Raw genomic sequence first — 14,636 nt, forward strand, 5'->3', positions numbered from 1 at the left:
CACGCTGTATTCCAGTCCTGTCATCTCGCTCGTCCCTGGGCCCAAGTCTTGGGCTGGGACACTTGCGTTCCCAATCGAGCCCCTTCGTTGGGTACTTGACAGTAATGTGTGGTCGACTCGGCGTTCAAAGCAGGACTGTGTTGAGATTTCGGATGGTTGTGCCCTGCCAGCGGCACTCCTGTTTGACTACCCAGCCTGCACAGCGAGATGGACAGCTTGTTGGCATGGATTGACCTTTGCGATTGTATCAAGAGGCATTCAACACTGTGTCGATGGGGCTGCCTTTCCGACTTGTCGATGCACTCTCTCGGTGCGGCTGCCGAGTTCGGCAAATCCTCGACCAGGCTTTGGGCAGGCTTGCGAAATCCGCCACCAGATTTGCCCCCTTTCTGCCCCTCGTCGCCCTGATCTCAACCTGCAATGTTGACGGAGGTCTTGATCCTCCTTCTGACGGTCCTTGTGGGCCTGCTCTCGCTGTTGTTGCTCAAGAAGGACACGACACCAGGTCAGCGACAGCAAAGTGATAAGCTGATATGGACTCCTCGATGACGATGAACGGACTCGGCTGCACATCTTGGAGGGTGTGGTGTTCTCGATGAGTGCCACGCAACGACGCTAGAATGGTGACTTGGATGTTCGTGGTTGGTCGTCGCTGGAGCCATTGATCGACCCAATCTGACTCGACCTCGGTTTTGGGCTGTCTATCCATCGACGCATACATGACAGGAGAAGCACAGCTCGCTGGACCAAATGATTCCTCTGTTGAAGCGATCGGCCAGGAAAATGGCCCTCTGATGAAACCAACGGACTCGCAAAAAGGCAAGAGATCGACCGATGGCTCGACCCAAGGTCCCAGTTCTCAAATACAGCCCAACGAAGGATCACCCAAACATTCCCTTGGACGCGAGCTATTACACTCCAGCGACCCCCACACAGCATTGGGAGTGCCAGAACCAGTATGAAAAACACGACGTCTTCATCAGGTTCGTGGCACTGCATCGGCATCTGCACAATTTCACGCACCTAACTTGTGTTCTGCAGCTATCGAGTCCAAAGCGATACGGGGAACGCAGATGCCTTGCACGGAACCCTCGCGAATACTCCCCGTGGCCAAATGGCCCTCCATCCATACCTAGACGTCCAGTGTCTCTGTAATGGCATGGACTGGGAGCAGGGTTTCATCAATGGCCTCTACAACTCCAGTGTCGTGGTCGTTATACTCTCTGAAGATGGTGTGAAGCGGACCTTCGATGCGCACAACACACCCGACAATCAGTTACTGGAGGTGGGCTGTGGCTTATCCGGATCTAAACTGCCAGGCAATCCGGTAATATTGACACTCTGATTCCCTACTGATCCAGCATGCTCTCAAGCGAATGAAGGACACTACCACCACCGATCGCCTCGTCATCATCCAACCTGTCCTCATGTGGTCCACTCGAATTGTCGGAGACGAGGTCTTGAAGAAGGAATACTTCCCACCAGTCAATCAGTTTCCGAGATATCCTCCAATGCACAGGTCCAGTCCGCTGTTTGATGGCAAGCCCATGACTATTCAGCAGACAATTAAGGAGTTGTTCAAGCTGCAAGCACTCAAGGCTGTCGATACAGCCGCTCTCAGACAGTAAGTGTGAATGACTTTAATAGCGACTCATCCTTATCGCTGACGAGCAGTCGCCCCCTCCAGCCTGGCTCCTGCGTTTCGAGAGCTTGTCACCAAGACCAAGACGGCAGCAGTCCAAGGAGCAACATACCACAAGGATAGTCCCATCCAGCTCACTGCCGAACAGGATTCGCTCTTGCGATCCCTCCTCGATCCTGTCGACTCGGCCCTGGACAGAAGGGCACTCGAGGATCTGTATGTCGAGGGAACCCGCCAGTGGCTGTTCGACCAAACAACCGACTGGGTCAACCAGGACACCACCGACACTGTCCTGTGGGTCAATGCCGTTGCTGGAGTGGGCAAGTCTGTCGCTGCTGCCCAGATCGCCAACATCCTCACGGCCACCAACCAGCTGGTGTCGGCGCTGTTCCTCAAGTACAACGACATCCGCAAGAGCGATCCACGAGTGGTGCTGAACACCATCGCATACGGTCTGTGCAAGTGGTACTCGCCGATCGGCCGCAAGCTGCTCGAGGCTGGCCACTCCAAGGACAATCTCGACAAGATGAGCATCCCCGAACTGTTCAAGGCCGTGATTGCCGATCCACTCGAGGCCATCGGCGACTACAGACCCAAGGGATCGGTGATGATCCTGGTGGATGCACTCGACGAGTGTTCTCCGCGCGACCAGCTGCTCGGTCTGCTTGCCGTGCGCTTCGTCGAACTGAACAGGACCCGTCCGTGGCTCAAGCTGCTGCTGACATCCCCGACCCGAGGACGATATCAAGGCAGCATTCGATGGAGTCCCGACCAAGACGATCGAACCCTCGAGCGAGGAGAACATCCGTGACCTCGAGGTGTTCATCCACCACCGACTTCGAGTGTATGACATTCTCAGTGACTCGAACCGCACCGAGGCAGTCGCCATCCTGCTGGACCAGTCCAAGACATTCGTTTGGATCAACCTACTCCTCAACACCGTCGATGCAGCATCCAGAGACGGCCCAGTGACACTCGCCACGATCAAGGACATCAACGACAGCGCCGCCGATGTCGGCCAGCTGTACCACAAGACATTCGCCAAGATCCACTCGCAGTCGAGCCACCCGGCCGAGCTGGTCACGGTGGTGTCGGCGATCGCCACGGCCCAGTCGATCCTGACCCCGCAGATCATCGCCGATGTGTTTGGACTCGAGATCGGCGTCGTTCGCGAGTGTCTCAAGAGCCTCAGTCTGGTCCTCGATCCAGGCGCCAACGGACTGGGTCCCCGAGACAGCCAGTCCACCAACACCGAGGTCAAGTTCAACCACAAGTCGGTGGCGGACTATCTCCTCGGCGACACATCGGCTGGCCATCCGTGGCATGTGTCGGACTCGTTCCACACGGTGTTTGCCCAGGGATGTCTCGGCGTGATCCTCTCGCACGAGCCAGTGATCAACATCTGCGAGATCTTCGACTTTCACGACAAGATCCCAGACCTCGAGGACAGGGTCGCAGTCAAGATCACACCGTCGCTGCGATACAGCGTCGCCCACTGGATCACACACTTTGTGTGGTGTGTGGACGGAGAGGCCGAGTCGAGTCCGGTGTGGCAGTCGGCCGAGATGGTCGATGTGGCAGCGGTGCTCACTCGGTTCGTCAAGACGCATGTGTTCTTCTGGCTCGAGTGTGGGTCGCTCACACATGTGGTCAAGCCGATCATCGAGCAACTGGCTGTGCTGCGAGGAGTGACCAACATGGCACCCAGCACCATCATCGACGACACCACGAAGGAACTGGTCAAGGACACGTATCGATTCATCCGCGAGTTTGCCGATCCCGTCATCAAGAGTGCACCACAGGTGTACAACTCGGGGTATGCATTCACACCGAAGGAGACGGCGATCTACAAGACATATGCCGACCAACTCGAGGACAAGATCCCGTTCCTGGTCACCTGCGGTCCAGCACCCACCTGGGATCCGTGTGAGATGACACTTGCTGGTCATATTGATGGAGTCAGCTAGGTTGCGATCTCACCCGATGGCAAGTGGATCGCCTCAAGTTCCGGGTCACCACTTGGCTCTAGCGGTAATGCCATCAAAGTGTGGGATGCGACCACGGGTCAGCTAAAGCTCACTCTTGTGGGACACATGGATTATGTGTTTTGCGTGGCCACCTCCCCGGACGGCAAATCGATTGTCTCTGGCTCAGATGACAAGACCATCAAGATGTGGAATGCTACCACGGGCCAGCTGAAGCACACTCTCGAAGGCCACACAGACAGTGTGCTCTCCGTGACATTCTCTCCTGATGGCAAGTCAATATTCTCTGGCTCGGGTGACAAGACCATCAAGATTTGGGATTCTACTACCGGCCAGCTGCATTCACGAAAGGGACACAGAGGCTATGTGAAATCAACAGCCGTCTCGCCCAATGGCAAGTGGATTGTCTCCGGCTCTCGCGACAAGACCATCAAGATGTGGGATGCCACCACTGGCCAGCTGAAGCACACTCTCGAAGGGCATCAAGGCAGTGTGCTTTCCGTGACATTCTCTCCTGATGGCCGGTCAATCGTCTCAGGCTCTCGTGACAAAACTATCAAGGTGTGGGATACTACCACCGGCCAGCTGAAACAGACCTTGGAGGGACACAGGAGAGAAGTGAACTCTGTTGCCATCTCGCCCAATGGCGAGTGGATTATATCTGGCTCTGAAGACACAACGATCATAATTTGGGATGTTGTCACCGGTCAGCTGAAGCAAAATCTTGAAGGGCACGTGGCTGGTGTGAGCTCCGTGGCCATCTCTCCCGATGGTGACGCAATTGTATCTGGCTACGCTGATGGGACTATCAAAGTGTGGGATGCGACCACGAGCCAGCTAAAACACACCCTTGAAGGACACAAGAGTGGTGTACACTCTGTAGGGTTCTCCCCCGAAGGAAAGTCCATCCGATCCCGTGACTGGAATAATGGTCAATTCCTCTGGGTTCTTCAGGATGATCGCTGGATTTGTTCCGAAGAAATTTCTGCCAATATTCTTCCTCAATCCAGCGTCTCTTCCTCCGACGAGTGGGTCGAAATCAACGACTCACCTCAATGGATCCACCACCGTCACCACCCCGTCAAAGTCCCTCACTCGCTCTTTCATGATTGGGATATCCGGGCGCTCACGTTAATGGGTGGACTTGCGATGGTCAAGTCTGCCCCCCCCTTATCATCGTGGTGAGTTGGTTTTGCTCATTTTCCGTATTCTGGTTCTCGACTGACACCTCCACCCCCTCTCCTCAGCCGATATATCCGACTCTCTAGTTGCCCTTGGAGAAGATATGAATGATGCTGAGCTTGGCCTAGCCTCTTCGGGTTGCAGAAGAGAGGGCACACATTTATTCAGAACGAAACACAAGATTACGATGAAAGAGAGGACTGGGTGCCGAGCCATCTGCTTCAGTTTGTTCGATACGTGAGGAACAGATCGTGGTCAGGATGATCATGGAGATTGCAGTGGTAGAGCTGATTGCTGGTGGCGGTCAGCATGGCTGCGTATGAACCAAGAGGAAGCGGACAATGCAAGGGGCGGAGCCCTTGGGGGCGAAAGTGAGAACAGACATACGATGGATGCACCGAATCAGACAATTTCCAATTCCGTTCTTTGCACGACAGCTCGTCATGCCCAAAATGAAACGAGTCGTACCGATTGAGGTATAGACCGTTGCTCACAAGATGCCTCCGGCAGAAGGGAATCTGTCCGGTGGTCGTCTCTGGTGGTGGATGAATTGCTCGAAATAATCCCGCGCCTGAAGCAATCCGCCAGCAAATCCTCCTCCATCTGGCGAAGACGACCGATGCCGGTCGTCTTGGGGCACAGTTCCAGCTAGCCGAATGCTATAACGTTGCAGTCGGTGTCAACCAAGACGTCAAGATAGCTGCCGGACTGTATCAAGCAAAGATGGACGATGCCATGTTGTATTCCTCCAAGGTGGCTCTCTTTCATTGACTATTATGCTGAGTAGAGCAACCTGTCCACCGATCCAATGATCAAACCCATCGCCACGCACATGGTTGGCTGGATACACTACCTCGGCCGAGGACACCGACGCTGCCGTCTTGTGGTATCGCAAATCCGCCGACCAAAGCTTGCCACGGGCGATCGATTCTCTTGAGCAATTCGGCAAGTGGCCTTGGTCTCGAGGCCCTCCGAACGTCGTCTCCCAAATGCTGTGCGGCGACAGACGACACAGGCGAGCACAACACTACAAGCAGAGCATTCAGGCAAACGACATCCAATACAAGCATTAGATTGTTAGACCCCTTGGGCTGTCAAATGGCTTCGATAGAGTGGTGAAATATGAAAGTGTCTATCCCTGTCCTTCAGTATATCTCGGTACCGATACAAAGGGGATTCGTCGACAAGTGAAACCGAGGCTACGGCTCCTGGAAGCCATGGATAGGACCGAGCAATCATATCTAATCAAAGACAGCAGTCCATCGTGGATAATACTCTTGCCTCATCTTTACCCTGAAGGCCGCCCCGTTGCTGGCCAAGTTGCACCGACACTTCTTATCGAATTGGGACTGGATCAAAAACTGGACGCAGGTTTTAGAGTCTAGGCCGCCGAGACACATGATTTTCGGATGGCATCGCCCCAAGTAGTGAATGGCTCTCCCCTGCGAGATTTATGGGCCGTTGCGAACTCTCTGGTGCCGAATAGTGTATTGGTTGGTATCGAGTCTACAGCGTCGGAGCGGGCGGTTTATAGTGATGCTGTGTGGACTTGGATATATGAGCCACCGGTCCTCCTCCTCCACTTTCTCCCTTTCTCCAGTATCTCAGCGTCGCTCTAGTCGGAAGGTGCCTGGCTCCGTATCTACCCTTCTGTCCCCAAATGCTTCGCCCACAGCCGGGCTGGCCTTCCTCGCGGAGCACGCATCACAATCTGCTCAGTATCCTCTTTCTCAGCACTATTTCTGTTCTGGTCAGGCATGTCGGTCTGGTCGATCTTGTCGGTCTGGTCAATTCTGATGCTCACTCTGGCGTTGCGACCAGCCAGCGCGATGCCGGAAGTTTGCATTTTGAAGCGGCCGTTGCCACAACACTGCTTCGGGCGAGAGAGAGAGAGCCATCGGTCGAGACTATTGGGTGGTATGGTATCGGTCAGTACTATTCAGCTCATCGACGACGGCTAAACTGAACCAATCCCTCAGACGGATCACAATAGCACATCCGCCTTGCGCCTCACCTTTCAATCGTCGTCCTGGTACGGTCTTCGAACGATTTTGATGACGCCCTGGTCGATGAGACAGCGGGCAAGCTGGCTCATATCTAGATTGGCGGGAACAGGGTGTAGGGTGGAAAGTGTGCGAGGCAGTCAGCGATTGGAATTCCTTGCTTGTATTCATGTCTCCCCCTCACAGGACGACTGCCACGGTTAAACTGTGGGAGAGTGGGCCCAGCAGTCTCCTTGGCCAACAAACCGAGCCGCGGGGATGGCGCCCAGATCCCCGGTCGACCTCCCCCCCCACCTCGGCCACCGGGCCGCCCCAACAGGCCCGACAGGCCTCCAGGCACAGCATATCCCGCTCGAGCATACCAGAAAATTCCCTCCTGTTGGGAGACTGGAAGACCGAGGATGTGACCGACGAGCCCCTGACGGGAATGGGAAAGGCATTGTGGCTGTGGAATGTGAGGGAGGGAGTTCCAAGTCGTCCGTCGAGGCACACAAGCAGAGGGAGAAATTCGGGAATGGCGGGTGTCAGTGCAGATCTCGATCGATATCATCCAACGGATCGGAAACGAGTAGGCTGGCCCTCTTAATGACGGATCGCAGGCCGGCGACGGTGTGCTCAAGCCACGCATGGACAGGGGCATGGTAAACGTAGCTCGGTAAGGCCGAGGGTCCCGACGAAAGCGACTCGTGTAAATGACAGCCGCGAACCAGCCAAGATGACAACAGCCATCAAAGAGGATAGCAACAGCAATCAGAGCGGATGGCGACAGAAATCAAATGAGATGACAACAACAATCAAAGGGGATGACAGCAGCGATCAAAGGGGATGACACCTGTGCGGGAGGCGACTCGAACCCGCTGCCCTGGCTAGGGCGAGGCGGGCCCAATCCTCTGTGGATACGTACAGCTTTAGATCCACCAGATGGAACCGGAGGCGGAAGGGTCCTTCGCCCCGGACGTTCAGGTTGTTGAAGACGAAAAAGACGCCCGGTCGTCCCTCGGTATCGCGAGCGTAAATGCTCTCGGAGACGGTTTGTCCAAAGAGCGCTGGCGGAGGCAGCCCAGCTTCGCCATTCAGGTTGCCGGCAAGCGGCTCCACTGCTTCCGGGAAGAGCTCAGCATGAACTACAAAGCGGTGGGGTGCAGCAAAGGCAGGATGTGCGCTGTGGCAGCAGGCGGTCATGCCGATCGAGGGAGAGAGAAGGGGGCAGCCTTAATGCTTTGCTGCGTCTCTTTGCTGTCCACCAGACGCCCCAAACGCTCCAGCATCCCGGATGCGAGCACCCCCTCTCCCACAAACCACAAGCGGGCACCCACCTATTGTTGAATGTCACTCCACTCTGGTCTGTGAAGACAAGTCTCAAGATTGGCACAGGGCTGACGGAGCAGCTGGCCGCCGTGGGGATGCACCTCGGGGTGCGCTCTGGGTCGGGCTGGTCGATGATGATGAGGCTATACTCGCCAAGAGGATCACCGTCTCCAACCTAAGAGGAAAGCAGGAGATGCATCCATCAGCGCCGTGATATCAGAAGCTGAGCAGGGGGATCGTGAGGGGCTATCGAGGCGAGACTCGGTGACTGCGTCCCGAATGGCGCGATGAGCGCCGGAATGATGGAGCTCTCTGCTCAGTTTCCGGCATCCGCGCAAAGGGGCTGCAGAGGCTTTAACCGATGTGGGGGGGGAAGTAGAGAGCCGGTTCCGGTGCAGGTTGATGCAGTGCATGCAACAAGAGGGTCGGAAAAATAAAGATGGAGACCAAGGCACAAACGAGAGACGAACCTGGAGATAGTCAGGCCGTGGGCCAGAGCACAACATAGCGGCAGGGTCGAGCAGCTGGCTGTTCCAGTTTGGCGAGGGAGACTGGCGGCACCACCGAAATTCTGTTAGCGGCCCCAGCAAGCAACGGGATGGGCTGGGTCGGCAAGGCTGCAGGGGGGGGGCAGGCGCGGGTTGGTAGCAGAGAGGAGGCGCTGTGCCGAGCGACCGGGATGGTGAAGCGCCAGCCGGCACCACCCGAGCGACGGCACTGATGCATCGCTGCCGGAGAGGCGCAGGGTCCTGCTTATCGCTTGGTGCGGTTGGGTTGGGGGGGGGAAGTGCTCGAGCGCATGGCCATCGAGGAGCCGCCGACCAGCCGGCCGGAGTATGCACATACCGCAGATGGAGTTGGCGGAGCCTTGGGCGATGCCGGCATGACTTGGTGATGGTTGAGGTACCCGTGTTTATGGATGAGCATGGGCAAGACGATGCAGAGCCGAATATGTGGCCAAGATATACCCCAGCTGGTCACTCTCCACCGCCGATGGGTATCCAACTTGCAAACATGCATGGGGGCTCGCCACCCAGGCCGCTTCGGCTCGGAGATGCATACATCCGTGCCCGCATCCGCTCTCACGCGCAGGGCTCATGACATGGGTGTATTCATGAACCTCGCTTGCTATGCACATTCCATCGGCAGGCGGCTCAGTGTGTCGCCGCATGGTATCTCTGTCGCAACTTGTCCCTAGCCAAGGCGGCGAGATGTCGAGAGCGTTGGACAATAGCGCCGAGATTCCCGTCGCTGCCGCCGTGGGTGCGGTACAAACTGTCAATCCGACAAGACAGCCGAGCATATCGCTTGGATACACCTGTCTCGTGGGTATCAGGCCTGGCGACTTTACGGACGTGGTCCTGATCTTTGCGTCGAATAGGACGCAGGCTCGATCGCAACGGCGAGGCCGAAGCAAGATGGGGGATCCGAGAGTGCTCGGCCTGATACCCTTGGCTTTCAAGCTCGGGGCACTGCTTGCCTTGGGGCCGCTCGCCGGCGGGCTGTGCTACACTTGTGCCATATGCCGAGGCAGTGCATGAACTTGCTTCCAGGAGGGGTCGGAAAGTTGCACACGCTTCCTCCGTGCTTGGGCTTGGGCTTGGATGGACTGGGTGAGCGGGGTGGACTGGGTGGATTGAATGTATGCCTCCCCACCGTTGAGGCATGTGGCTCCTGCCCTGCGGTCCAGCGACGCAAATAAGGGATACCATGTTGGTGTAAGAGGGGCGACAGGGTATGCGGTGTCTCCAGGCAAGGGGGTCACAGCCGCTTGTTCGGGCTCGCCATGACGGCAAGTTCGGCTGATGAACGGCGCACCCCAAGTCGATGCGTAGCCGCCAGTCTGCCGCTAAAATCGGAATCTTTGGTCATTTGGACGAACCTGAGTCTCCGGATGTGGGTGGGAGATGGATGCCTCGCGGTTTGGCATCTCCGAGCTGCCTGGCGTGCAGGGCAAGTATTGATCAAGGGTTGGGATGTGAGGAGTAGGTCGCTCCATATCCTCGATCGTAGCCATAAACTTTTTCACGAAGCAGAGGTGTCAGCCCAAACGAACCCGTCAGTGACCGAGTCCAGCGATTCCTCAAGATTCGCTCTGGATCTGGTCTGTTGCTGTGCATCGAACAGTGGTCAATGCTCGATCTGAAGGAGGGTTGGGGGCTGTGAGGCTGAGCTTACCAGGGGATGATCTCTGCTGAATGTGCAAAGAACGGGCTCGCTTTGATAAGGAGCAGCGCAAGTACACCAGCTCCTACTGGCACTGGTGCTGATAGCACCGCCGGCAGCGATATCAGTAGCGATGTTGATGTTGTCGCCGCAACTGGTTTTATCGGGTTGGCAAGCTGTCATGTGTCCCTCGAATGCAAGTATCTGCTCAGGGTGGTTGTTCAGAAGCTGCCACACCAGAGGATCGATAAACTCAGGACCAAGCGAGCCTCCAGAGCCAGGGTGCGCAACAGCATCTGTTGGCGAATGCAGGACGGTCGTGGCGTCCCAGGACAGGCTCGGCGACATTCCGGGAGAACAGGCAGATAGGGCACGGAAAGCCATCTCCGAGTTGCCGTCTTCTGCGCTTTCAATAAGCTTAGGCGAGCCCGAAATGGGGTTGGGCGACCAAGGACCAAAGCTGGCAGAGAAGTCGTTGTCATGGTCGCCCGAGTGAGGCCCTGAGAGGACAGCGACAAAGTCCAAGATATCTGCCCCGAGTCCCGGTGAGCCAGTATCGCAGTACTCGCCTGCAACCGTGACTGCACCGTCGCAACTGCTGTCAGAGAACACGGCCCCGGGGCCGTCATCGGGACAGGCCGGCAAGACGGGGTGAAGCAGGGTGTCGCCTTGGATGCCGTTGGGGTCTTCTTGGCTTTGCTGTTGGCCCATTTTCGCTGCGGGAAAGCAGTGCAGACTCGATTTCGGCTTCGGGATGCGGTTCCGCTTCGCTGACCGGTTGGCGATCCGCACCGTGGTTGCTTTTGGTCGGTCGTGAGCACAGTGATGAGCTTCGGGGACTCTGGCTCTTGCTTCGGCCTGAGACAACAGACGGAGAGAAGGAAAGCAACGGTTTCAGCCGGCGTCGATGATCTGGTGCAGGACTGCCCAGAAGTCTCCCGACCGACGCTGTGAAGGAGATCTGGACAGGCAGCGTGCGAATGCTGATCCTTGCTTTGGCCGCAGGAATCAAGAGCCGCCCGATGGCCCACAGCGGCCGCCGTCGGTTCCTGCTCCGAGATGCGAGCGCAACAAACACATCGTCGCAGGCCTACTTCGCTTCGGGCAGCTTGTCGTTTGGGTATCGAGCTTGCCGCCGATCTTGCAGGAAATGTCTCCTCGCCAAAGGATGCGCAAGAGCAGCGTCGAGGCGGCGATGGTCCTTGTCAACCCGCTTGACAGGTTTTGCACCGACATCGACAAGGGCAGGGTTCTGCTGTCCGGACGCTGCCGATGGCGATGAAATCACGGAGTGTCGTCGCTCGTCGGATATGCCATTGCGTCGTCGCTGGTCGGATATGCCATTGCGTCGTCGCTGGTCGGATATGCCACTGTGTCGTCAATGGACTGCCCAGATCGATTTCTGCGCCATAGTGTGCCCTGCGCTTGGCCCACTGCCGATATTCAGAGCCTTCTCGACCTGCTGCGATCGGGAACGTCAGAGCAGCTGTGCTCTTGGCCATCCCCTCGCCGGGTCAGCAATCCTTCGGGTCCAGACGCCGGCCGTCTGCGGCGAACGGCCGGGAACAGCAGGCCGATGCTGCTGAATACCAATCACACCTTCTGGTGCTGCCCGCCGCCCTCCGCTCCCAATCACAGCAGCATCGTTTGTTGGATGTGCAGGCCAGGAATGTGCCGTCGACGAAGCTCTTTCGGTCCTCCACTGCCATCGGCTCCGTCGACTCTCTGGTCTCTGTGCAATCGTCCCTCGACAACCTCCCAGCCAAACTCAACCCAGAGTATCGATTGAATTGATTGTCGCTGAGTCGTAACGCCTGTCGCTGTTTCCACTGGCCTGCTCCGACTCGCTGCCTCGACTGCCCTATCCAAACTCGCTGCACCGCCAAACCCCATGGCCGAAAGCTCAACCGCAACAGCAGCAGCAGCAGCGGGCACCTCAGCGCCTGCTCCGGCCGCACCGATAGTGGCAGCAGCCGCCCCCGTCCCGCTCGTCATCCGAGTGTCGATGCCGAATCTGGGTCTGCAGAAGGCCCTGCGGGTCAACAGCACCGACACCGTCTGGTCGCTCAAGCGGCAGGTGATGGACAAGCTGGCATCCGACGTGCGGGATTCGCTCAACTATGGCTTGTTTCTGCCCGGCGTGGCCGGCAAGATGGGCAAGTTTCTGGAGGAAAAGCGGGACATTGCCAGCTACGGGATCGAAAATAACGTAAGCGGTGCGAGAAGGAGAGGAGGGATGGATCATCGGCCTGCTTCATCGATCCAGCCGCAGGCGGAGTGAAATGGGGGGGCTTTGGGTGTGTCGATGACTCCCCACGGCGCGGCACGGCGCTTCGACCGATCGATCGATCGATCGAGGCCGATTCTCAGATCCTCAACCATTCCCACAACCCCGTCAGCGGACGCTGGAGTTTGTGCCCAAGGCCAGAGCCCATGTCGCCAACTCCGAGGTTCTCGAGCCCAGCACCCTCAAAAAGGTCCAGAAAAAGTTCCTCGAGGACATTACCAAGGGCAACATCGAAAAGGTTGTCGAGAAGGGCCAGAAGGGCCTCGATCCAAACTTCTGGTCGGACAACGGCGGTAAGCTGGTCTGGTCTGGTCTGCTCTGGTCTGCTCGGCCCTGCGACATGTGTTCCTCCTCCTTTGCTGTTCTTTGCGCTCCTTGAGGGACCAAGCGATGCTGACCCTTGACGTTTGTGCTGCATTTGACGTTGGTGCTATTCGCCATCTCTGGTGATGACACACTTAACTGTCGGTCGGGCTGGTCTCGCGGCCTATGGATGTCTCCGGCTGTATGTGCGGTCCTGCAGATACATGCTTGAGCATGGCGGTCATGTTCAACGACCGCGAGATGATGGTCGTGCTCATGGAAAACGGCGCCTTTCTGGATTATCGTGTGAGCGAGAAGGACACCTGGAAGACCCCGCTCCACATTGCAGCCCACCACAACAAGGTCATTGGGCTCCAGGCGAGTATCGCTCCACAGACTCGGTAGTTCCGGATCAAGCTTGGCTCTGGACGAATACGAGCCCGGTGGCGCCCACTGCGATTGCGATGCTCCGGCTCTTTCTTTGGTCCAGCAGCACCGGCGACTTGCGCTGACCTTGTCTGCATCCACTTCCTTGTCGGTATCCGCTTCCACAGGCTCTGCTCGACTTTGGCGCCTGGGTCAACTGCGTCGATTCGCTGGGACTCACTCCGCTGTGGTACGCCGTTGCAGGAAGCCACCTTGAGAGCGTCCAGAAGCTGCTGGCCGCCAAGGCCGACACCGAGATCTTTGATGACAATGGCAAGGGGCTGCTCCACCAGGTAACGGATGGAAAGATGGACTTACACTCTTGGTCATGTCCGCGGCAGCCGGTATGGTGAACGCTGGGTTCTGATGCGTTTCCGATAATCTACCGGGACGACAACTGGGTCAATCTATTTGGGCGATCCGCCGGGAACAACACCACAGGCATGTCTCAACGACACCGGCTCGATCGCTGGTCTCCTCATCGACTACGGCGCCAACATAGAGGCCACCAACAGCGCCGGAAACACCCCGCTCCATGTGGCCTGCAGCCGGAACTCGAGAGAATGCGCCCGCTGGCTGCTGATGCGCGGAGCCGACCGCACCAAGGTCAACAAATCGAGCCAGACGCCTCTGCAGGTCGCTGTGCTCTCGGGAAATCTCGAGCTGTTTGAGTTTGTCAAGGCATTTGACGAGAAGGACATTGGTGGGTGAACTTTGGTGCCAACAAGGCGATGGGAGACTCGCAGGATCCATGCTGTGCAAGTCGATGGGGCGGGGTGGCTCTCGCTGTCTGCACATGTGTGTGCTCGATCGCAGATTCCCACGCCTACTGATATGCCGGCTGATATGCCCGCTGCATCCTGTCCGACCTCCTTGCAGTCCCCAGGCCCCCCAACATGTTCAGCGAGGACGCTCCTCCCCTGCCTGTGCTGGCATCGCGCAATCATGGATCCGTTGGGGTCATCCCAAAGCTCCAGTCGCCATCCATCCGCTCGGCGCTCTCCTACAGCACGCTCTCGGATCACAGCCGCACCAACAGCGAGCTGCACACACCGATGGCCGGATATCAGAAACAGACCCTCCACGGGTCCATCCTAGGCGGCCTGCATGTCAAGGTTCCCTCCGGCCTCTCGGTCGAGGGCAGCTGCTCCAGCTTTGAGGAGTGCCAGCGCACCTCGACGACAAACAAGATGGTCAAGTCCGGATCCTTGTCCTCGCTGGCCCCTGCGAGCGCCGAAAAGGCCCCTCGTCGCAAGTCCGGCATTCTCTCGGGCGGCTCTCCAGGCTCGGCTGTCGGCGGCTCAACCACCGCATTGAGTTCCCCGTCGACATCG

At 57.4% G+C, this 14,636-nt stretch overlaps 4 protein-coding genes across 4 annotated transcripts; 2 read left to right on the top strand and 2 right to left on the bottom strand.

Annotated features, from left to right (window-relative positions):
• Positions 1 to 6,662: 6,662 nt before the first annotated feature.
• BJ171DRAFT_58292 (velvet factor) lies at positions 6,663 to 8,790 on the bottom strand. The gene is made up of 6 exons (XM_053114220.1): positions 8,591 to 8,790; positions 8,129 to 8,295; positions 7,717 to 7,974; positions 7,175 to 7,257; positions 6,824 to 6,906; positions 6,663 to 6,716 (listed from the first exon to the last, which is right to left on the bottom strand). The coding sequence occupies exons 1-5, from the start codon at positions 8,624 to 8,626 to the stop codon at positions 6,827 to 6,829; spliced, it is 624 nt and encodes a 207-aa protein (XP_052961713.1). The 5' UTR covers positions 8,627 to 8,790; the 3' UTR covers positions 6,663 to 6,716; positions 6,824 to 6,826.
• Positions 8,791 to 9,196: 406 nt separating this feature from the next.
• On the bottom strand, positions 9,197 to 11,126 carry BJ171DRAFT_58312 (uncharacterized protein). Its single transcript, XM_053114231.1, has 3 exons — positions 10,299 to 11,126; positions 10,003 to 10,140; positions 9,197 to 9,799 (listed from the first exon to the last, which is right to left on the bottom strand). The coding sequence occupies exons 1-3, from the start codon at positions 10,995 to 10,997 to the stop codon at positions 9,275 to 9,277; spliced, it is 1,362 nt and encodes a 453-aa protein (XP_052961714.1). The 5' UTR covers positions 10,998 to 11,126; the 3' UTR covers positions 9,197 to 9,274.
• Positions 10,830 to 12,025, top strand: BJ171DRAFT_58302 (uncharacterized protein). The gene is made up of 2 exons (XM_053114226.1): positions 10,830 to 10,831; positions 11,110 to 12,025. Exon 2 carries the CDS (start codon positions 11,267 to 11,269, stop codon positions 11,870 to 11,872), a length of 606 nt encoding a protein of 201 aa, XP_052961715.1. The 5' UTR covers positions 10,830 to 10,831; positions 11,110 to 11,266; the 3' UTR covers positions 11,873 to 12,025.
• Positions 12,026 to 13,433: 1,408 nt separating this feature from the next.
• BJ171DRAFT_409277 (ankyrin repeat-containing domain protein) lies at positions 13,434 to 13,932 on the top strand (the record flags this gene model as incomplete). Its single annotated transcript, XM_053107274.1, has 2 exons — positions 13,434 to 13,595; positions 13,744 to 13,932. Coding segments are annotated over 2 exons (351 nt in total), but the record flags the coding sequence as incomplete, so codon positions are not given.
• Between the last annotated feature and the right edge of the window lie 704 nt (positions 13,933 to 14,636).

Source organism: Polychytrium aggregatum (assembly GCF_025602895.1).
Source record: "Polychytrium aggregatum strain JEL109 chromosome Unknown BJ171scaffold_134, whole genome shotgun sequence".
Taxonomy (NCBI): domain Eukaryota; kingdom Fungi; phylum Chytridiomycota; class Chytridiomycetes; order Polychytriales; genus Polychytrium; species Polychytrium aggregatum.